This window comes from Lynx canadensis, chromosome B2 (genome assembly GCF_007474595.2).
Source record: "Lynx canadensis isolate LIC74 chromosome B2, mLynCan4.pri.v2, whole genome shotgun sequence".
NCBI lineage: Eukaryota > Metazoa > Chordata > Mammalia > Carnivora > Felidae > Lynx > Lynx canadensis.
The window spans coordinates 45567243-45592528 of NC_044307.1; the positions used below are offsets into that span (position 1 = coordinate 45567243).

Here is a 25286-nt window from a genome sequence, read left to right on the forward strand (position 1 = left end):
TGTTGTTTGTTTTAAAAACACTCTTCTCTCTCCTTTTCCCCAGTACTCAGCTGTTAAAGAGAGGTAAAATTGTGCCTTAGAATCTTAAAGTAGGGGAGGCAATAATGAATATTTTTGATTATCATTATGATTTTTTTAATGCTTCTTTATTTTAGAGAGAGAGAGAAAGAGTAGGGGAGGAGCAGAGAGGGAGTCAGAGCATCCAAAACAGGCTCCGTGCCGAAAGGAGGGAGGCTGACGTGGGGCTTGAACTCACAAATTTGAGATCATGACCTGAGCCAAAGTTGGATGCTTAGTCGTCTGAGCCACCCAGGTGCCCCTGATTATCATTAAGATTTTTTAGATTTATCATAATCACTGGTAAGTTTTGACATATTTGAATTTTGATCAAGAAGGCATTTGTTCTAATAGAATAAATTTTTTGTCAGTGGCCTTTTGGTTGTTAAGATCTTACTATTTTATAACAGATACTCATATAATTTAGATTATTAACGATCAGAAGTTATTTTAAGCATATGTAAGATGTAAGTATTCACATATTTTTACCATTGTTATTTTAATAGAAACCAAAGAAACCACCACCTCCTGCTAAGGGTCCAGGTATGTAGGAAACACATTATTCAGTTTGCTGTTTTTCATATTTTCAAGTTATAAAATGGTGAAATTGGATTTTAAGTAAACCATTTATTTATATGAGCAAAAACCAAATATGATGTAATATATACAAATTCTAGAAATACATAAAAATTGAGTGTTCACATGCATTAAGTCTGTATTTTTTAAGTATAAATTGTATACAATAGGATGTTAAAAATAATTTGTATACTTTAGTTATGACTTGTCATATTTCCCCCCCACACACACACAATTTAAGTTTATTAGTCTTGAAAGAGAGAAAGAGAGCAAGCAGGGGAGGGCCAGAGAGAAAGAGGGAGAGATAGAGAATCCCAAGCAGGCTCTGCACTGTGCAGAGCTTGATGTGGGGCTCCAACCCACAAACCATGAGATCATGACCTGAGCCGAAATCAAGAGAGGGACACTTTGAGCCACCCACGTGCCCCTGTCATTTCTAATTAAGAAAATTGACCAAGTTTGAATGCATTTAGAATAGTATACTTCAGGGGCACCTGTGTGGGTCAGTTGGTTAAGCGTCCAACTTCTGCTCAGGTCATGATCTTGCAGTTTGTAGGTTCAAGCCCCATGTTGGGCTCTGTGCTGACAACTAAGAGCATGGAGCCTGCTTTGGATTCTGTGTCTCCCCCTCTCTCTACCCTTCCCCCACTCATATTCTGTCTCTCAAAAACAAAAATAATTTTTAAAAATTAATAGAATACTTAATATATTGACCTGACTAATTAGTTATTCCACTTTTTCACATTAAATTCATTTGTTAATGTCTCATATAAATACTAATTATTTGTATTTCTTCAGAGAGTATGCTGAAGGGGTAAACAAACTCGAAGAGTTTATTTTTATTTTTTTAAGCAGTTGAATATATTATGGTATACTTAGAAAGAGTTTTCCAGAGTTACAGTTTCATAATCTGGCCCTTTGTCTATTTCTGTAAGTTTTAGATCCTAATTTCATTTCTTCTCCTTTTTTTCTTTTCTTCTCTTTTTCTTTTTTTCTTTTTCTTTTTCTTTCTCCTTTTCTTTTTCTTTCTCTTTCTCTTTCTCTCTTTTTGTTTCTCTTTTTCTTTTCTCTCCTCTTCTGTTACTTTCTAGTTTTTTGTTTTCTTTTTCTCTTCTCTCCTCTCCTCTTCTCTTCTCTTTTTCTTTTCTCTCCTCTTCTGTTACTTTCTAGTTTTTTGTTTTCTTTTTCTCTTCTCTTCTCTCCTCTTCTCTTCTCTTCTCTTCTCTTCTCTTCTCTTCTCTTCTCTTCATTTCTCTTCTCTTCTCTTCTCTTCTCTTCTCTTCTTTCAAGGGGGTGGGGGGGGAGGGGCAGAGAGATGGAAAGAGAGAATCCCAAGCAGGTTCTGAGCTGTCAGCATGGAACCCGATGTGGAATTTCATCTCACAACCAGGAGATCATGACCTGAGCCCAAATCAAGAGTCCACATTTAACTGAACCACCTAGGTGTCCCTAGCCCCTAATTTTTGATTTTTATAAGTGAGGTACAATTATTTTCTTGAAAGATTTGCTCTTTTAAGAAATAATACAGGTCCTTTCCTACTCCAAGTTTTCATCTTTGTATTTGCTGACTTAATCCCAGAGCAAGGAAAGCATAAGTTAAAAGTAATTTTTATGGAAGTTGGTGTTCTAGGCTTTTTATTCACTAGTCATATTGGGGCTTTCAAAATTTAATTAAAGTTAAATCAAATAAAATATTGAATTCCCCAGTCACAGTAGTAGTATTTCAAGTCAACACACTCAGTATTGATAACACAAAAATAGAATATTTCCATCATCATGGAAAAGTTCTACTGGAGAGTGGTGTTGTAGAGGGTATGAACACCTTCATTTGGCAAAGAAGGAACTGAGACCAGAGTTACTACTCAGCCATGTAATGGTGGTAGGTGCAGGATTAGATAGTTAGCCTAGTGATTATGGTACATTGTTGTTTCTGTTAAGTCATGTTTTCCTCTGATGTTATTTTTAAACTGACCTTTTCTGCTTAGTAGTATAATTGTTTTTGTGCTTTGAAACTAATTTTTTTAAGTACTAATTTTGGCTTTTTTCCTTAGCTCCAAAGCCTGAGCTAATAGCTACAGAAAAGAAGTATTTTCCTATAAAGCCAGAAGAAAAAGGTAAGGGTAATTCTTCCGCTTTCAGAAAAATAATTCTTCTTTGGATTTGTCATTGTAAATAATAATATCTCTCCACATTGATTGATTTACACTGATTTTTTTTATTATTAAATATAATTTATTGTCAAATTGGTTTCCATACAATACCCAGTGCTCATCCCAACAGGTGCCCTCCTCAATACCCATCACCCACCCCCCCTCCCTCCCATCCCCCATCAACCCTCAGTTTGTTCTCAGTATTTAAGAGTCTCTCATGGTTTGCCTACTTCCCTCTCTGTAACTTTTTTCCCCCCCTTCCCCTCCCCCATGGTCTTCTGTTAAGTTTCTCAGGATCCACATATGAGTGAAAATATATGGTATCTTTCTCTTACTGACTTATTTCACTTAGCATAATACCCTCCAGTTCCATCCACGTTGCTGCAAATGGCAGGATTTCATTCTTTCTCATTGCCAGGTAGTATTCCATTGTGTATATAAACCACATCTTCTTTATCCATTCGTCAGATTTACACTGATTTTTAACAACTGTTCAGTATTTATTTGGAGTTTTCTGGGAGGAAGTACTTTATCAAGAGTGATAGGAAATTAAGGTTTTATTCAAACTGATACCAATTTACATTCATTAAAAAGTTAAACTATTACTTCAGTAAGGTTATAGTATTTCATTATATTATTATTATTATTATTTGTTTTTTCAAAAAATAACGAAAGTAAGCATTAAATAGTTATACTTTATCTTTTTTGGAGTCTCAAAATAAATTTTAAAAAATTCTTAGGTGTAAGAGTGAGTTATGGGGTGCCTGGGTGGCTCAGTCAATTGAGCGTCCAACTTCGGCTCAGGTCATGATCTCCCTCTGTGTGGACAGCTTGCTCAGAGCCTGGAGCCTGCTTTGGATTCTGTGTCTCCCTCTATTTCTTCCCCTTTTCTGCTCATGCTCTCTCTCTGTCTCTCAAAAATAAATGAATGTTAAAAAAAATTTTTTTTTAAAGTGAGTTCTAACATGGAAGTGCTTTGTTATGTATTATTTAATTTTCACTGTCTGTATTTGTCATATAAACTTGGAAAGTATTCCAAGGTACCATATCTATTTTGTTAAAAACATCATTTTGTTTTGTTATTATTAATTTGGAGAAAATAACTATTTCTCTTTGTGTACAGAAAGATCTGCAATGGTTATATCTAGTATTTTAGGTTATATATACAGTTGACCCTTGAGCAGCATGGGTTAGAACTGCACAGGTCCATTGGTACGTGAATTTTTTTCGATAAATAGAATACAGCACTGTAAATGTATTTTTCTTATGATTTTATTAATAACTTTTTCTTAAGCTTAATGTATTATAAGAATAGAGTATATAATGTACATAACATATAAAATATGTGTTAATTGACTGTTTATGTTATTGGTACATAATGTACATAATGTACATAACATATAAAATATGTGTTAATTGACTGTTTATGTTATTGGTAAGGCCATTTATTCAACAGTAGGCTTTCGGTTAAGTTTTGGGGAGTCAAAAGTGATATTCAGGTAACTGTGTTCAGCTGTGTAGGGTATTGGTATCCCTAACCGTTGTGTTGTTGATTGTACAAGCAAAACCTTGAATAGTATTTTAGAATGCTTCTGTTTCTACTGCCAATATTGTTTCTGCCTATCCTTGTGTGTTGCCTGCAGTGTTCCTGTATTCTCTTAACTGATTTCTCTCACTTTAGTCCCGTGTCTGGCTTCTATTTCATAGTTTTGCCAGATTCATTTTTTAATAAACTATTTTCTAGAACAGTTTTAGATTCACAACAAAATTGAGCAGTAACTACACAGAATTCCTATACACTCCTTGCCCCACACTTGTACTGCCTCCCCCACTATCAACATCCTGCACCAGAGTGGACCTCCACTAACACATTATCACCTGAAGTCCATAGTTTATATTAGGGTTCATTCCTGAGTTGTACATTTTATGAGTTTGGGCAAATGTATAATTTGACAAATGTGTAATACAATGTCTAACAGAATAGGTCTTATTATTCTAAGAATCTTCTTTGCTCTGTTATTTCATCCCTCCCTTCCCTCAGCCCCTGGTGACCATTAATCTTTTTATTGTCTCCATAGTTTTGCAGAATGTCATATGGTTGGAATCATACAGTATGTAGCTTTTTCACTTTGATATGTGTTTAAGTTTTCTCCATGTCTTCATGGCTTAACAGCTCATTTTCTTTTAGTGCTGATTAGTATTCCATTATCTATCTATAGCACAGCTTATCCATATTTACCTACTGAAGGACATCTTGGTTGCTTCCAAACTTTGTCAGTTATGAATAAAGATGCTATGTATAATTAAACATCCTTGTCAAGGTATTTGGTGGACATAAGCTTTTAGTTCACCTGGGCAAAAATAACCAAGGAGTATGATTGCCAGATCATATGTTAAAAGTATGTTTAGTTGTATAAGAAACTGTCCCATCATCTTCCAGATTATGCCATTTTGCATTCCCATCAAGAATGAATAAAAGCTCCTGTTGATCCTTATCTGAGCCAGCTTTTGTTGTTATTGGGAACTGGCCCCCCCCCCCCCAAATTACAATTTTGGTATTATCTTCTACCCTTTTCATTCACTAAATACAGTAACCACATTCTTGTCCCTGAATATGCCATGTATTTTCATAGCTTTATCTCTTTCTCGTTATCTATGCTCAGCATGGGAAGTTTTTAGATTCTTTTTTTCTTTATGTTTGAGAATGTTTTATTTGTCATGCAAAAACAACTTAGTAAAAGTACTTTTTAATTTCAGATGTAATATGGCTATTGTTAGGTCTGAGCATTGGATTGGTTTATTTTGGTGCCTGGTTATAATACCGGTCCTACATGAAAGACTCATTTTACAAAGATACTGAGAACTAAATGTGAGAACTATGTTGTTGGCTTCATTACCTACATTATGATATTCCTTTTATAGTCTCCTCCATCAAGTAGGTAGGGATTTTATTAAAATGTAGTAATGACTTCCCATATTCCCTGAAATCAGTTGTGTGGATCCCATTAACAAAATGGAAGGTGATCCATTTTTAGATCATTTATCTGCTCAATAACCTGGCTTGGTGAAGTAACAAGGACTGAATTTGCCCTCCTGAGTTGAACAACTAGAAGACTGGACAAAATAGATAAAATAGTGGTTTCAGGTATTGGACAATAGACCATTTAGGACTGTTATCACTGAAGGAAGTTATCACTGAGCCAGTAAGGCAAGTCCTAACATTACCCCAGCTTGTTGTCTAGAAGCAGTTTATAGGCAGTAGAAAGGAAGAAGCCAAACAGAGTCTGGTTTTCCTCTAGAGCTGAGGAAACAGGAGAAAAGGAGTTTAGGGAGGTCAAAGCAGCTACTGTTTGTGGGGCAGAGTGCCAGAATAGAGGGAACTGCACAGAGAACATTCTGAGATCTCAGTACAGCTTACCATGAGGCTTTGGCTGAGTACTGTGAATTATATACACATGAAAGGAAACTTCCACAGGTAGAGAAATAACTACTAGAAAGCATTTGGTGAAGCAGTTTTTGGAACTCACTAATAGTTCATGTTCCCACAAGCCACAGGGGAAAGACTTCATAAAGTGTAGGATGGAGTCCATAAAAGATTATATCACCTTAGACTAAAGTTGTCTTCACATTTACCTTGGAAGCAGATTGAACTATTTCCTGAACAGGATTCTATACAATTTGGAAGAGTATAACACCTGAGAGTGTTAAATATATAGTGTCTGGGGCGCCCGGGTGGCTCAGTTGGTTAAGCATCCGACTTCAGCTCAGGTCATTATCTCGCGGTCTGTGAGTTTGAGCCCCATGTCGGGCTCTGTGCTGACAGCTCAGAGCCTGGAGCCTGTTTCGGATTCTGTGGCTCCCTCTTTCTCTGACCCTCCCCCGTCCATGCTCTGTCTCTCCCTGTCTCAAAAATAAATAAACGTTAAAAAAAATTTTTTTTAAAATATATAGTGTCCATTATCTGATAAAAAATTATTAGGCATGGAAAGGAGCAGGATAATAGCAACCTGTAACTAGAAGAATTAGTCAATGAAACAGACCCAGAAATGGCAAGAGATGATGGAAATAGCAAGGACATTAAAACAGCTATTATAGGGGCACCTGGGTGGCTCAGTTGGTTGTGTCCAACTTCAGTTCTGGTCATGATCTCATGATTCATGGGTTCGAGCCCCATGTCAGGCTCTGTGCTGACAGCTCGGAACCTGGAGCCTGCTTTGGATTCTGTCTCCCTCTCTTTCTGCCCATCCCCTTCTCGTGCTCTGTCTGTCTCTCTCTCTCTCTCTCTCTCAAAAATAAACATTAAAAAGAAATTTAAAAAAAGAATGGAGTTTAAATCTTGACTATTTCCTGCCCGTGCCAACATGTAGATTTTCTCAAACATGCTTAGCAGTTTTCTGCCCCCTAATTTCTCAGAGATACCTGAATGCTGGCCATATTATGCTTCATTAGAATAATAATATCAACACTTTTGAAGCAGAAGTTTTTCCTCCTGCTGTTTGGAAAACGTTTCTTGGACATACCTCTCAGTAACCCACTCCATTCTCAATGACTTGTTCTTGGTATGAACTATGTATGAAAGGAAGGGAGCAACTAATGTTTATTTTGGAGTGCCAGGCAGTGAGGCATATAAATGTGTAGGAGCTCTATTAGGCTTGTAAGTCATTTAAGTGTTTACCTTTATGTACATGTTCTCCTTGGTAGCCTCAGTCACATCCATAGGAAGGGCATAATGGGCTAAAGTCCAGCCATTCAACACTTACTGGTGGAGGCAGTGAATCTGCGCTCACTTGCTTGAGGAGCATTTTTCTCTAGAGTTTCTATACCTGCAGGTTAAGACCGGGTTTGTTATTTTTCAGTCAGTTCATAAGCAGAACATAACCAGATGGCACACACCTCCAGGCAGGAAGTAAACACCAATATGTTAATATTGGCAGTATTGTTTCCTAATTAGAATAGGAAGGGAGAGTTGTGCTGGTAGATGTTCCTCTTGAGTTTTTTTGTCTCTGTATCTGACATTAAGGGAGACAAGTTATTGTTGCTGGGGAAATGTAGTCACATGCTAGGAATTCATTGTTAATACACGAGACTACAGATTTTCAGGGTCTAGTTGGCCGATTTCTGGGACTCTGAACCCCAGTAGATTGAATTGTGAATCTTACCCTATCTTTTGGAAACAGTTGTACTTTACTATGTAAGATTTTCTCTTGCAGAAGGTTGCGTGACTGCTGCTGGTTCATTAATTAATTAATGAATTAATTCATTTGCTCAATTGCTGAACTAAAAATTAATAAAGACTATCAGAGTTGGATTTTTGTTTTATTTTTGATTCTTCAGACAGTCAGATATATAAAGCTCATGGCTTAACCATCATCTGCATTCTCCTGATTCCCAGTCAGTGTTTGGATTTTTCATATTCATTGCTGTTTGTACTTTGATTTGTTTGTATTTCATATTTTCTACCTATATGTGTGTCTGTGTATGTGTGTGTGTGTGTGTATTTTATATATATATATTTTTTTATGTTTATTTATTTTTGAGAGAAAGGAAGACAGAGCGTGAGCAAGGGAGGGGCAGAGAGAGAGGGAGACAGAGAATCTGAAGCAGACTCCAGGCTCGGAGCTGTTAGGACAGAGCCCGATGCGGGGCTCGAACCCACGAACCGTGAGGTCATGACCTGAGCTGAAGTCGGGTGCTTAACCGACTGAGCCACCCAGGCACCCCATACTTACATTTTTAACGAATTTCTTTTATGGAGGGCCTAGTGGTAGAACATGTTTTGTTTATTTTTTTCTCCTCATTCTTGGTATTTTTGCCTTACGTTGAATTCCAAGCTGGCAAAATTGGTTTTGGTACATAATTGAACATATTGCCTGTAAGTCTGGAGGTCTTGTTTGCTTAGGAGTGTTCTCTTCTTCCTATGAGCCAGTAAAAGGAATGCAGAGTAAAAACTTAATGGAATTGAAATGTGATAAAAATGTGTAGTTTTCTATTCATGTGCTGGCTATGGATAGTATTCTTCATATTACAGAGTGATTTGGAAACCAGTATTCAAAATATGCTTTTCAATTAGTATGTGCTCTGGAATTTTGGTGTAATACAATTTAGTATGGAATTAAAATCAAGATCTGTGTGTTTGACTCATTTAGCGGCAGTTATTATTGGAGACCCTGAACTCAAATGCATGCCTTTTTATCTGTGATGCAGTCTGTAGTACAGACTCTTGAGTTGAGAGACCTGTGGTAGAACTCTATTGTATTATATATTTAGTATGCTTACCAAAAAGGAAATAGTACTTATCTCTAATGTTCTACAAAGAATATTTTGGTATCTGTAATATATCACTCCTGTTTGAACCTAAAAATAATCTTGACCTCTTAAGAAGTAGCAAATATTCTTTATTATACTTAACCCACACATGGGACAGACTTTTAATAAATGTCAAATATGCAATAACATAAAACCAATAAATATGTATGTGTGAGGCAACTGGCTTCTGTTAATCATGAGGATTTAATTTTTTTTTCTATTTTAAGTGATACTCTAATAATTCTAGTTGAATAGTTAACATGTGCATGGTAATGAGGAGATTGTAATTATTCAGAGACTTAGAAAATGAGCATAATGTGTTGACTGGAAAAGAGAAGGTGGTTCCAGACCACAGAAAGAATGTGAAAAGAATGAGAGAAAGCATATTCAAGAAATGGCTATAGGTAACTTAGGAAGCTAGAAATTAGCTAGAAACGTAGCGTGGTGCAGTTGTTTTTGGTCTTGGTGGCATATTAGAATTACCTGGGTGTCTTTTAAAAATATGCTGATACTAAGGATCCTCTCCAGAATTTTTATAAGGTAGAACTCAGATAGTAGTATTTTTTTTTAATATTTATTTATTTTGCGGGGGAGCACCGGCGGGGGAGGGGCAGAGAGGACAGAAGATCTGCACTGACAGGTTGACAGCAGTGAGCCCTATGTGGAGCTTGAACTCACAAACAGCGAGATTGTGACCTCAGCCAAAGTTGGTCGCTCAACTGACTGAGCCACCTAGACGCCCCTCAGGTAGTAGTATTTTTAAAGCTCTTCTCAGGATTCTAATCTGAAGATAATACTAAGAACCACTTATGTAGTTCATAAAAGGCCTTTAAATGCTATGGCAAAGAGTTGTATTTAACTATCTGTTTATATGTTGCCTTGCACCAAAAGGATTTAAAGTAGTGATAAGGATTTCAGAATTTATATCGTGGAAATAAAGGGTATATGCACATGTTTCATATAAATATGTGTTGGTCATTATGATGCATGGCACATGAACTTAATATATTTGAACATTTTCTGTTGCATTTGGGAAAAAAATCTAGCCTACAGTGTTTTCTTCCCAAAAGCAGACTTTCTTGACCACATTAGCCTTAGTATAGCCTACCAGATTTTGAGTGATCTGGCTCCCTATTGAGTTTTCCCTTGTTAACTGTTTGTGGTCAGCTCCCCCAGTGTATAACATTCATAGAATATCAGTTTTCTGCCCTCCCAGTTGCATGGTATAGTATCCTTTTCCTGGCATCTCATCTTTATCTTGCACTCCTTCAGATTCTTTCCATACGTGATTCCTTCTCATTTTTTCAGATTCCAGCTTAAAACAGCCATCTTAATGTCACCTCTTTGACATTAGTCTTTTCTTTATTACTCTGTCTAAAAGTAGTTATTTCTCATTATTGTATGTTACATGTACATTAGGTATTTTTTGTATACTGTCTTTTTCCCACATTTGACTAAACCACTAAACCCTATGGGGCAAAGGTGTAGTGTGTGTGTGTGTCTGAATCTTATTTGACATTGGCTCTGTAGTTTCTTGCAAAATATATAATGAATAAGGGATATTTAATACAATAATTACTATGTAATTGGAAGGCTTTTAAAAACTGGTGTGACATGTTCAGATAGGTTTTTCTGAAACTGTTTTAGTGCTATTTGAATAGGTTTGGTGATGGTATGGATAAAAAGGAAATTGGAATGGTTTCAGAGCAAAGAATAAAAATCCTTATTCAAACTGAAACAATAGGGAAACAGTCTCATATAATTGGAAGTCTAGAAGTAGGAGTCTTATGACCCTCCATTGAATAATTTCATTATGGACCTGGATTATATCTCTCTCCATTTGCCATCTTTAGTGTCTACTTTGTCTTCAGATTGGTTTCCCTTGAGGTCACAGGAATGCTGACTGTGACCATCAGGGCAACTTGATATTTTGTCCATTTAATAGGAAAGAGGAAAACCTCTCCACACCTGTGGAAAGTAAGTCCTCTTCAGTTTCTTGGACCAATTTGGGGTACATGTTCAATTCCAGATAAATGTAAAAAGAATGCTATTTAATAGCTTGGTATGATCGTATGAAGGTAGGATAGATTTGAGTGAATCAGCTACATTATCTGCTAAAGATGTTGAGATATATTCAGGCTCTCCCATAAGGGAGGTGGTTTAGGTTTATAGTAGTACATCTTGTTGACTAATTAGATCCTAACGGTTGTGAGGATGGGAAAATGAGATATGATTTATAAAATAAAATAAAGACAGTTTCTAGGAGAAAATACACGAGTTCAGCTTTTGATACACGGTTTGATATGAATATAGGAAATATGGGATGAATCTTGTTGAGAGTTTGTATTAAGCATTTATTTGTAAGGTGCTGTCTTGGAAGTTAGCTAGTTAAATTTATGGATACAGGTAAGGTTGTTCGAGAAGGTTGCTTAAAATCAGAATAGGAAGAGTTTAGCTTAGAGTCTTAGAATATGTACATTTGAGAAATTGTTAGATGAACTGGAACTCTTGAAGAAAACTGATGAGTGATCATATAGACAGGCAGAGAATGGTCTGAGTGAGAATAACTGGAAAGGTTGTGTGAAATATATACATATATACTAGACATAGGAGAGCTATGAAGGGTACAAGAAGTTACAGGGTCAAGATGTAGGAGAGGAGGGGAGCCCAGGAAAGTGAGTCTGGCATTTGAGCCTGTGTTTCCTTTTGAGGCATTTGCCATTTCTGAAAGTGCTAGCTGAGACTATGAAAAGAACTTTCAATGTATTTTTGGGTTTGAGAAGACAAAAATTGGAGTTTAGGGCCCACAGAAAAGGAGATACATTAGTAGACTCTTGAACTTTAATTGGGTTCCAAAAAAGACTCCGTTTAATAAGAAATGTGAAATGGAAGTAGAACTAGCTCTCAAAAGCACTAAAGCCCACGTGCTGATTGTCTCAGTCTGATTGGAAGAGAAGGTGCTCTGGGATTTTACCGTGGCTTCGCCTCGCTGCCTGAAGCAAAGTAAACCCTTATTCCCTGGAGAAGAAGACATCATCTAGAATTTTAAATTATCTTTGTATATTTTCACACAAATGTTTTATGTCTCTTACTCATAGAGAAATAACCAGACATACTTGGAGATACAACACATGACTAGAAACAGAAAATAAACCTGGTCCACAGTGTTCTAGGTATTTGAAATATCAGACACAGGCTATAAAGTATCTATGCCTAATTTATGTTCAAAATAATAAAAGATGTGATTGATAATTTTGGCATAACTAAAAACCATGTAAGTGTAAATGAATTTGTGTAACTATAAAATATACAGTGGACCCTTGAACAATGCAGGGGTTGGGGCGCTGGCCCACTGTACGTACAAGTTTGACTCAACAAAAACTTAACCAATAGCCTACTGTTCACCAGAAGTTTTACTGATAACAGCAATCGATCAACACATATTTTGTACGTTATATATAATATGTACTGTAGTCTCACAGTAAAGTAGAAAAAAAATGTTAAAATCATAAGGGAGAAGAAATACCTTTATAGTACTGGACTGTATTTAAAAAATCTGTATATAGGTAGGCCTGCACAGTTCAAACATGTTGTTCAGGGTCAACTGTATATGATATATGTGTGTGGGTATATGTTAATATATATGTGTATGTGTTTTCAAAAGAAAATTTCTGAATTGAAGCTTATGGTGGGAAGAAAGATGGAAAATATAGAAAAGATCTTAACAGACATATAGAATAGAATGAAAAGGTTTAATGTACATGTAATTGAAGATCCAGATAGGGAGGAGAGAGAAGGGACTAGAAACCTTATTTGAAGGTATAATGGTTTCCAGTCTTCCAAAAATGATGAAGCAAAAAGCTACAGAATCAAGAAATACTGTGGAGCCCAGTCTGGATATATGCAAAGAAAACTACTCCATATACTCACTATTAGGCATGCTGCTATAAGCAAAAAATAATATTGAAAACAGAGAATAAGACACATTTAATTTTAGAGTAACAAAAATAAGAGTGACAGTTGCTTCCCATTGGAAAAAGTTTGAAGCTGAAAGACCATGGAATCATGTCACCAAAGTGTTAAAGGAAATAACTGCTAACCTATAATTATATTGCCAATGAAAATATCTTCAGGAAAAAAAGATGAAGTAAGACATTTTTAGGCCAGTCAAATCTGAGAGAATTTATCACTGGCATGCCAGTACTTTAGGCAGTTTTAAAGGATGTTATTCAGGCAGAATGGAAATGATTCCAAATACCAACTGGGAGATCCAGAAATCAAGAGCAACAGAAAAGCTTAAATAGGGATGCTTGGGTAGCTCAGTTGGTTAAGCTTCCACCTCTTGATTTCCAGCTCAGGTCAAGATCTCATGATTCATAAGTTCAGGCCCTGTGTCGGGCAGTGAGCTGGCAGCACAGAGCCTGCTTGGGACTCTGTGTCTCCTCTCTCTGCCCCTCTCCCTTTTGCACGTGTGTGCGTTCCCTCGCTCTACCTCTTTCAAAATAAATACACTTTAAAAAATGCTTAAATAGGTAAATCTAAATATTTACTGTATAAAATGTTAATAATGCCTTCTGGGCATTTATAGAAATAAAAATGCAACAAGGCAGCAGGAGTGTAAATGGAGTTAAAGTGTTAGGGCCAGTAGAAAAATTTATATATGACTTCAAGGATATGTGCTGTAATCTCTAGGCAGTTACAAAAAAGTAAAATAATGTATAAAAAGATAATGGGAGAACATAGAATAATGAAAATACAAAAAAGCAAGGAGAGAAAATGAAACAGACCAAGCAAGAAAAAATAAATACTAAGTAATTACAGAAAATATAACTGGACTAAACATTCCAGTTAAAAGAAAAATTGTTAGACTCAAAAAAAAAAAAAAAGAAAAAAGAAATCCAACCATATTCTGCTAACAAGAGACATATCTTAATGATAAGAATTCAGGAATGATTAAATTAAAAGAGTAGACAAAAATATGCCAGACAAATGCCAGTCAAAAGAAAGCTGGTCTAATTATAGAAATAGCTGACAAAGTAGTCAGGGTAACAAGAAGCATTTAGAAGGACTTTAAGTCCTTGTGATTTATAAGCAAAGTTGCCATTGTAGTAGCGAAAAGATGAATTAAATGAGTGATACTGATATCCATATAAGAAGTAAGTCTTAACCTCTACCTCTCATTGTACCTAAATTTGAATCCAGAAATAGATTGATAGGTACCTGCCTTATGACCAAAGTTGCAACTATGGAGAAGTGGTAAAGGGCATTCTTCAGTAAGTGAAACTTACATCTTAAACCTACCATATAAATACCTTATACCTTACCTAGTAACTTCTACCTACTTTACAGTATGCATTAAAAAAGGCAGTTCTGTGTGGATGGTGGTGCCACAAATATTTTGCAAGATACCATAAGCTAGTATTTCTATGCACTTGGAGTAGGAAACTGTTTCTTTAACGGGATGTATACATACGCACACATACACATGCACGCGTGCACACACACACACACACACACACACACTCCCTACCTTATCCATTTGTCTGTTGATGGACACTTAACTGGCTCTGTATCTTGACTATTGCAAATAATGCTGTTATGAACCGGGATGCATATTATCTTTTAGTATTTTTATTTTCTTTAGGTAAATAACTAGTAGTGGAATTATTAGATCATATGGTATTTCCGTTTTTAGTTTTTTGAGAATTTTATCTATTCTTACTCATGCAGGAGGGAACTAAGCCTCATCTGAATTAACAGATGGATTAATTTACTACATACAGTGTTAATAATATATTTTTGTATTCTGTAATAAGATGTGGAATTTTTCATTTATTTTGATGGCATTTTTTTAGCTGCCGTATATTTTAGCTGTTTTCAATAAAATTATACTCTTATGATAATTCTTTTCTCTATCTTAAATTATAACATCTGTATCTTACATATTTCTTTCTTTGGGCATTTGAAGAAATAACATAAGACTTTTTTTTCTTAAATTTCTTCTTGTTTTTGGTGAATTTCTACCTAAACTAAAATTCTGCTGTGCACAGTTGGATATCCACATACAAAAGAATGAAATTGAACCCCTGCCTCATACCATATATAAAATCTGACTGAAAATAGATCCTTCACCTAAATTATGAGGTACAAAACTAAAGCTCTTAGAAGAAAACATAGGGCTAAATCTTGATCGCCTTGGGCTTGGCAATGGATTCTTAGATATGACACCAAAAGCTCAGACAACAAAAGAAAAAAAAAGCTAGTGGTATATATATATATACAATGGAGTATTACTCGGCAATCAAAAAGAATGAGATCTTGCCATTTGTAACCACATGGATGGAACTAGAGGGTATCATGTTAAGCGAAATTAATCAGAGAAAGACAGGTATCATATGACTTCACTCATGAGGAATTTAAGGTACAAAACAGATGAACATAAGGGAAGGGAAGCAAAAATAATATAAAAACATAAGACTCTTAAATATAGAGAACAGAAGGTTGCTGGAGGGGTTGTGGGAACGGGGATGGGCTAAATGGGTAAGGGGCATTAAGGAAGACACTTGTTGGGATGAACACTGGGGATTATACATAGGGGATGAATCATTGGAATCTACTCCTGAATTCATTGTTGTACTACATGCTAACTAACTTGGATATAAATTTAAAAATAATTAATTTTAAAAAAGAAAAAGCTAAATTGTAATTCATTAAAAGTAAGGACTTTTGTGCACTGAAGGGACATTATGAAGAAAGTGAAAGATTTACCACAGAATGGGAGGAAATATTTGCATAAATCCTATATTTGGTATCAGGAATATATAATGGGTTTGGTATTATATATAAAGAGTCGTTACAACTCAGCAAAAAGACAGCCTAATCCAAAAATGGGCAAAGGACTGAAATAGACATTTTTCCAAAGGAGATACACAAATGACTAATAAGTACATGACAAGATATTCAACATCATTAATTATTAGGGAATTGCAAACCAAAATGACAATGAGCTACTGCTTCACACTCACTAGGATTGTTGTATTAATAATAAAAATGGAAATAACAAGTGTTAACACGGACATGGAGCAATTGGACCCCTCATAACACTCCTGATGTGAATGTAAAATCTCGCAGCTGCTGTGAAAAACAGTTTGGTAGTTCTTCATAAAGTTAAACATGGAATTACTATATGATCCGGCCATTGCTCCTAGATACCCAAAAGAATGGAATACAGATACTCAAATATTTGCATGCAAATGTTCATGATGGCCAAGAGGTGGAAAAAAACCCGGATATCCTTCAACAGATGAATGGGTTGTGCTGTATGCATATAGTGGTTATTACTCAGTCACAAAAAAGAATGAAATGATGATACATACTACATTGAGAATGGACCTTGAAAACACTATGCTATGGGAAATGAGCCAGACACAGAAGGTTACATATTGGATGAGTCCTTGTATTCGAAATGCCCAGAATACATAAATCTGTAGAGACAGAAGGAGGTTGGTGATTGCCAGGGGATGGGTAGAGGAGCAAATGGGGAGTAACTGAATAACGGGAACCAGACTTTTCTTTTGGAGTGATGAGTTTTGGAACTTGAGAAAGGTGGTTGTTACATAACATTGTGAATGTACTAACTGGCACTAAATTTTTCGCTTTAAAATGGTTAATTTTATGTTATATAAATTCCACCTCAATAAAACTAAATAAAACCTCGTACATTGACATCATATATGATAAATCAGCATACTGTAGTTGATTTAGTCATGGCTGTACCAGGAATGATGAATCTTAGTTTTGTCACCTTTGATTTCCATGAATATTAAATGTATTCTTTTGTTTTAGAATAGACTACACAGTTTAATTGATTTCAAGCTGTTATTTATGTATCTGTTAAAAGAAGTATGTTCAGTTAATCAGTGAACTTCTATTTGACCTTCAGTATTTTTCCTGATATTTTATATAAAACATCTTTCTTAATATTTTCTACAAATTTGATTGACTGTTTCAACTGATACAGATGGCTATGTTGGTTTATAGTTAGGATTGGGTGGTATAATTATGATGTAATTATATGATGCATTGTTTGTTTTGAGGCCATTTAAAATTGGATTTTTGTACCAAATGATGATTGTGGTTTTAATAGACTAAGCTGTATTTTCAAATGATCCAAGGAAACTATACATAAATAGTAAAACTGAAACAATGGTAGTTTGTATTTTCATTATTATTAAATTAAATCTCTTATTTTGAATGAGGGGGTTTACCTGTGGCTTGCAGTATTCAAGATTCATAATCAGCAGTTTCCTATTGGTGTGAAATTATTTGTGGTCCTGTGATATTCTTTACGGTCCTGTGATATTCTTTACAAAGACCAAGTAAATTTTGAAAATTACTCAGTATGGCACATAAGAGTTTCTTCTTTTTGCATTATATGTGTTAGACACATTTTTGCCAACTCCTGTGTTATCATGAATATCTAGTATGTATGCACCTGTGTCAATTAAAAAAATAACCTCTTTTGCCCACGCCTCCACCCACTTACCCTCTGGCAACCACCAGTTTGTTCTCTGGAATTTAAGAGTCACATGTCAATTTTAATACTTGTTCTTAGTACCTGAAAGATCAGGAATCAAGTATGTCATTATATATAGTATCATGCCTTTTTGGTGATAAAATTATTTTTATTAACATGGCATAAAACTGTTCCCTGTGTTGTTTATTTCCAGCATATTTTCTTATCTGCTTCATAGGGTTTTTAAGGGTGTTAATAAACTGGAAAAAAATGAAATTGTGTTAATGCATTCCTAGTACAATTATGAGGGTTATAAGTACAAGTCTGTAATTTTCTCTCCTGTGTCTAATCAAGCTATCCTGTTAACATTCTTTGTCATTGTGATCACTTTTAAATAAGTATGTTAAATGTCACTGGTTTCCTATACTTCACTTTCAGAAAGTGGTCTGGATTTGAATATAGATAATATTACTTTCTGCTTCGAGTAAAATCATGTGATTGTATTGAGTAGTATACCACCCCTAAAAACAAAGGATGCTGGGAAGACAGGAAAAACCGGGCATTATTTGTTTCTCAGAAGCTTATGAGTGGTCCCCCTTCTTACCAAACTAAACTTAATTTTTTTTTTTTTCCTTTGAGAGTGCAAGCAGGGGAGGGGCAGAGGGAATGGGAGGGAGAGAATCCCAAGTAGGCTCCATGCTCAACATGGAGCCCCACAGATCCATCCTGCCACTGTGAGATCATGACCTGAGCTGAAATCAAGAGTTGGATGCTCAACTGACTGAGCCACCAAAGGGTGCCCCCAAAATAAGCTCTTTTAGGTATTTAATCTTACTAAGATAACTTTAAAACATTGTACACTTATACAAATAATGTCTCTCTTTCTATTTCACATGTTTCCAGCCTGACATTAACTTTAGGAAATAGAAAAACCTAAATAATTTTGATTGTTAATAACTTATTAAATATTTTTAAATAATCAGATGAAAAATCAGTCTTGGAGCAGAAACCTTCTAAGCCAGCTGCTCCGCAGGTCCCACCCAAGAAGCCCACTCCACCCACCAAAGCCAATAATTTATTGAGATCTCCTGGAACCGTGTACCCAAAGCGACCTGAAAAACCAGTTCCTCCACCACCTCCCACAGCCAAGTAAGTTTTACCTAATTTTAAGTTATACCTGATTATTTTTACTAATTTACTTTATCTCAAGTTTATTGATTACCTGCTTTTCTGAATCTCAGAATCATTTCTAAAGTATTTGTTTTCCATATTTTTTCTGTAGACTGTGATGGTTCTCTGTTAACTTTATATTCATACTAGGTGAATACACACAGATGAGGCTGTTTTTACATTTCTGATTTTATTGTGACTAGTCTTAATGTGGAGATTTATGTTTATGGAAATAATATTGTGGAACAAAGAAAAATTACTATTATGCTATAATATCCTTAGTGTCATTAATTCATAATTTAAAAAATGGTTATGATTCATATACAAGTGATTTCTACATATGTTTTGATTTTCTCATTTCAGGATTAATGGGGAAGTTTCTACCATTTCGTCAAAATTTGAAACTGAGCCAGTATCAAAACCAAAGCTAGATTCTGAACAGTTACCACTTAGACCCAAATCAGTAGACCTAGATTCATTTACAATTAGGAGCTCTAAAGAAACAGGTAAGTTAACATGTAGAAAGGTGGTGCATTCAAAAAAAGTTGCCAGTACAATTTTCAGAAACTATTTAAGAAATTTGTGCATGCATTTTATATCTGCATAGATATAGTGGAAATTAATTAAAATTTATTTAAAATCTATGAAGCTGGAATAGAAAAATAAAACTAAAAGAAGGTAAATGGGCAAAAATACTTGATTCACATAAGGACTGAGAAATGGATTAAAAGATAATCCATTTATCATTCTGTCCCCTCATGATGGAATGTCTGTACTATCTAACTTAGGCAGATAGGAATACATTTTAGTTTGAAAAATTAAGAATAAAGAGATCACATTGATTTTTAATGCCAACACTAGATTACATTGAAGATTATTTTTACTTCTTCACTTTATCTCAAGGTACTTTTGTTTCCAGTTCAGGAAAATATGCTTTTTATATCTGCGTGTATGCGTGTGTGCGTGTATCAGCAGGCTTTACTTCCTTAGCTAAATGTTGTTCCTTAAGTTTTAGGACAGATTTTTTTCAACCCATCATTTTTGTCTCCTGGTCTTTCATACCTCTTAGTTGTAAAATGGAAAACTTGGAACACAGAAGTTTTGATAAAGGTCTCAGTATTAAAACATTGCACAATCATTTGTGGTAATAGTTATTATGTAGTACTTTGCATTTATTTTTAGTTCTTTTACATTTTCGAAGCACTTTCTCATTTATATTCTTATTTTATCTTTATAGTTATTCCAAAAGGCAGATGCTATTTTGTGTCTAAAGTCATCAAACTATTGGACACATTACATGTCCAAGATCATGTAAATCAGAAGAGAATTCTTTAAATCCCCTAAAGTGCTCATGATATTCTTTTAAAAGTTTTAATGTCTTAATATATTTTTTAGCCTTCATGTTAACATTTCATAAATACATTCAGACTTAAAGGTCAATTACGCTTAGATTTTTTTTGTCACTATATTGTAAGATATGCTGCTTACTAACCTTTTGAAAATTGTAGGTGATCTTATTATTTTTCCATATTGTCATTTGCCAATGTAAAAGCTCTGACCTATGCATGGCCTCCTTCAGTTTTTTTAATTTGAACGTTTTATAAAGATACTTTCATTCTATATTTGGCTCCTGCCTGCTCTGACTGAAACCATATTCATTAATAATTTCTGGAAAGTGGTGAGATGTTGATTATACTTTAGAGATATTCACTCAAATATATTTAGTGTGTTTTATCTGGTAAAAATTGTTTACCATTGGTGAAATAAAAACAAAAATAAAAATCCTCTTTATAACAGGTTTTTAAAAAATATCCTTTATTTTTTATTGAAGTCAGTAGTAAAAAAATAACTCTATCAGCTTTTACTGTTTTCTCTTTGATTTAAAATGTTACTGAAAATATGTTTTCAAAAATAATATTTCAGCAAAAAAGATTAAGTGTGCACACTTTTAAATTAAATTTTTATATAAAAGAATCCATTTGTATCGTCTTTTGAAATTCTACAGTTTTCTGCAATCTTTATCACAGAGGCCTTACATTTTGAGGAGTCTCTTCAGGAGCTGAAAGAGTAATATTTAGAGCCTGTATTTTCTGTATTTTTCTGTTGCTTTATAACATTCTTGACTATTTGCTTTATTTAGTTGTCTCAAGGTTATGGAAACTATTAAAAACTTAAGTAAATTAAGATAAATTTTCGTCTTTTAAAAAACTTTTCTATATATAATCACCAGCAAGCTTTGTTTCCTTTGCTACATTTTTAGTAGAAATAACACATGTAGTAATGTCAAACTGTTGGTGGTTATATAGTTTAATTTTTTTTTTTATTGCTTTTGGTCCAGATCTTTTCTTGTATCCATAGCCATTATTTACTCTTCATTAAAAAACAAAGAGGCTTTGTGAAAGAGGGTTTGCAAATTCCTAATTTTTTTTTTCTTCAAATGAATAAGGAAGTAAGTTAGAGGAGCCAAGACGTATGTAAGGACAGAAGACTAAAATCTGACTTCTAAACTGTTGTACTTCATTCCTCCCACGATCAGGCTGCCTTTGGTACTACACCTAACACCCAGTTAAGTTCAGAAAATACACAGACACACCACAGAGATATCGATGGTTCCATTCCAGACCATGCAATACAACGAATATTGCAGTAAAGCAAATTGGATGAATTTTTTAGTTTCCCAGTGCCTTTGAAAGTTATGTTTACACTATACTGTAGTCTATTAAGTGTGCAATGCAGTATGACTAAAAAAATGTGTATACTTTAACTAAAAAATACTTTAGCTAAAAAATGCTAACCATCATCTGAGCTTTGAGCACGTTACAACCTTTTTGCTGGTGGAGGGTCCTGCCTTGATGTTGATGTCCGCTGACTGATCAGGGTGGTGGCTGATGGGGGTTGAGGTGGCTGTGGCAATTTCTATAATAAGACAACAGTGAAGTTTGCTACAGCGATTGACTCTCCCTTTCATGAACAGTTTCTTTGTAGCCTGTGATGCTGTTTGATGGCATTTTACCTACAGTAGAACTTTTTTCCAAATTGGAGTCTGTCCTCTCAAACCCTGCCTCTGCTTTATCAACTAAGTTTATCTGCTATTCTGTATGTTTTCTTGTCGTTTCAATAATTTTCATAGCATCTTCACCAGGAATAGTTTCCACCTCAGAAAACCATTTTCTTTGCTCGTGAATGAAGTTTTATCGTGGATTTGCAGCAATTCAGTTCCATCTTCAGACTCCACTTGATTCTAGTTCTTTTGCTGTTTCCACCACATCTGCAGTTACTTCCTCCTCTGAAATCTTGAACCCCTCAAAGTACTAATCCATGAGAGTTGGAATCAACATCTTCCAAACTCCTGTTAATGCTGGTATTTTTACCTCTCCCATGAATCCTGAATGTTATTATTGGCATCTAGAATCATAAGTCCTTTCCAGAAGGTTTTTAATTTATTTTGTCCAAAGCCATCAGAGGAATCACCATCCATGGCAGCTATAGTCTTATGAAGCCTTTTCCTTAGATAATAAGACTTGAAAGTTGGAAGAAATTCAGAATTAGTCCTTGATCCTTGGGCTACAGAATGGATGTTATATTAGCAGGCATGAAATCAGCATTAATCTTGTTATACATCTCCATCAGAGCTCTTGGGGAAGTAACAAGGTACATTGTCAATGAGCAGTAACACTTTGAAAAGAATCTTTTTTTCTGAGCAGGTCTCAACAGTGGGATTAAAATATTCAGTAAACCATGTTGTAAATAAATGTGTTGCTGTCCTTTTTTTGTTTCATTTATAGAGCACAGATTTAGCATAATTTTTTTTTTCAGTTTATTTATGTTGAGAGAGAGAGAGCCCACACATGCAGGGGAAGGGCAGAGAGAGAGAGAGGGAGGGAGGGAGGGAGGGAGGGAGGGAGGGAGGGAGTCAGTCAGTCCCTAGCAGGCTGTGTTCTGTCAGTGCAGAGCCCATCATTGGGCTCCATCCCACGAACTGCAAAGTCCTGACCTGAGCTGAACTCAAAGAGTCGGGCCCTTATCTGACTGAGCCAACTAGCCAACCCAGATTTAGCATAATTCTTAAGGGCCTGAGGAATTTCAAAATGGTAAATGAGCCCTGACTTCAGCTTCAAGTCACCAGCTGCATTAGCCCCAACAAGTGTGTCAGCCTGTCCTTTAAAGCTTTGAGCCCAGACGTTGATTTCTCCTCTCTAGCTATGAAAGTTCCAAATGGCGTCTTCTCCCAATACAAGTCTGTTCCATCTACATTGAAAATCTGTTGTTTAGTGAACCACCTTCATTAATTAGCTACATCTTCTGTATAATTTGCTGCAGCTTCTACCTCAGCACTTGCTGCTTTGCCTGCAGTCTTTTTTCATGGAGACGGCTTCGTTCCTTAAACCTCAGGAACCAACTTCTGCTAGCTTCAGGACTTTTTTCCTGCTGCTTTCTAACCCCTCTCAACCTTCCCAGAATTGAAGAATTAGGGCCTTGCTCTGGACTAGGCTTTGGTTTAAGGGAATGTTGTGGCTGATTTGATATTCTGTCCAGATCACTAAAACTTTCTCCCTATCAGCAATAAGTCTGTTTGCTTTTTTCTCATTTATGTATTCATTAGAGTAACACTTAATTTCCTTCATGAACTTTTCCTTTGCGTTTGCAGTTTGGCTAGGTGGCATAATTGGCCTAGCTTTTGGCCTGTCTCGTCTTTCTGCATGCTTTCCTCACTTAGCTTAATCATTTCTAGCTTTTGACTGAAAGTGAGATATGTGTGGTTCTTCATTTTACTCCAACAGTTGGAGGCCTGTAGGTTATTAATTGCACCATTTCGGTGTCTCAGAGAATAGGGAAGCTCAAAGAGAGGGAGAGAGACGGGAAACAGCTTTCCATGGAGCAGTCAGAACACACACACCACTTACGGATTCAGTTCAACATCTTATGTAGGCACAGTTCATTACAGTTAAAATAGTAACACCAAAGATCACTGATCACAGATCACCATAACAAATACAATAGTAATGAGAAAGTTTGAAATAGTGTGAGAATTACTAAAATATGACATGGAAACTCAGGAAATACTGTTGGAAAAATGACAACGATACACTTGCTCAACACAGGGCCACCACCAACCTTCAATTTGTAAAAAAATGTAGTATCTGCACAGTGCAGTAAAATGAGATATGCCTGTAAATTTTGGAAATTTTGTTTATATTACATAGAAAATATTTACTGAGCAAGTATACCCAGGTATTATTTTAGTCACAAGTACTATTCTAAGACAAAAGGCCTGGCTGCTGATAACATACAGCTCATGTTTCAAACTTCAACTCAGGCTGTTCCTCATTGCCTTTTTTTATTGGAATGTTACGTTTTTAGTATTTGTAGCATAAAAGGGTTTGAAATCTTTTTTTTGAGGTATTGACACCTTAAAAAAATACTGTTCTGCATCAGATAACTTCAGATTTGGCAGTAGGTTTAGATATATTTTAATTTATATCTTTGGCTCAGTTTGAGGTTTCATATCTTTAAAATGGTATGTGAAACTTGACCTTTCACATGTTTCAGAAAGTTTAAAACATACATGAAGATCTTCTTAGAATCTCATTATTACATAAAATAATTTCAGGTGATGATATAGTAATAAGGACACTGACTTTGCTATTAAAAATGGGGGTTTTAAATTATCAGCTCATTGATCATAGTCTTGTTTCTTAATCTGTTTTCTAGCTTAAATAACAATTGGTCCAACGTATCTACTAGAATATGTGATGTGGAAGTTGTTATAAAGTGTTATTTCCATTCTTTTCCTTTCCTCTGTTAATCCTGTTTCCTGTTTCTGCTCTCATCTGTAGAGGGTGTAAATCTGTAACACTCCTCTCAGATATGACTTTCCTGTATATGAAGCTATTTGTAAACTATTTTAAAAATAAATGTCCTTCAGTATATATTCTCACATATAAGGTAGTACTATAAATTGCATAGTTGTTAGAACCATGTTTTAATTTTTCCCCTCTTTTTCAAACACTTCATCAAAAATTAGTTTAGAATAATCTCACTGCTACCACTGGTTAATTATAAAGTTCACATGGTCTAAATATTTCTAAAGTAGTAAGCTTTCTGGGACATAACATTGATTTAAAAATTAGTCTTAAAATATAAGATAGAAAATTTAGTGGTAACATACCTATTACAGTGAGAAAGCACAGCTAATGAAGTATGCTTATAGTGTAGTATTTTATCCTTTTTGACTTTCTGTGATAAATTCTTGGGTTAAAAGGAAGTTGTAGAGATGTATAACATTATTTGATCCCAAAGCATTACATTGTTAAATGGTGAAATATTCTTTCTCTTTAGTTTTGCTTGATAATTGATCTACTCTTGTTTGATTGCTTTCCCAGTATTTATTCATATATTTCTTCCAGAAAGAATTCAAGGTGGAATTTTTCTAAGATGCCTACTTGTTGAGTGGTGCACACTATAAAAAATGAGTCTATATACAAAAACAAAACACACCCAAAAATGTGGAA

At 35.1% G+C, this 25286-nt stretch overlaps 1 protein-coding gene across 1 annotated transcript in view; it reads left to right on the forward strand.

Annotated features, from left to right (window-relative positions):
• Positions 1-25286, forward strand: part of LOC115514033 (CD2 associated protein) — a 136801-nt gene that overhangs the window by 93621 nt on the left and 17894 nt on the right. The window contains exons 10-13 of the mRNA XM_030315672.1: positions 564-600; positions 2685-2747; positions 18588-18753; positions 19138-19280. Of these exons, the coding sequence (XP_030171532.1) occupies positions 564-600; positions 2685-2747; positions 18588-18753; positions 19138-19280 (409 nt within the window). The remainder of the gene's footprint in view (positions 1-563; positions 601-2684; positions 2748-18587; positions 18754-19137; positions 19281-25286) is intronic.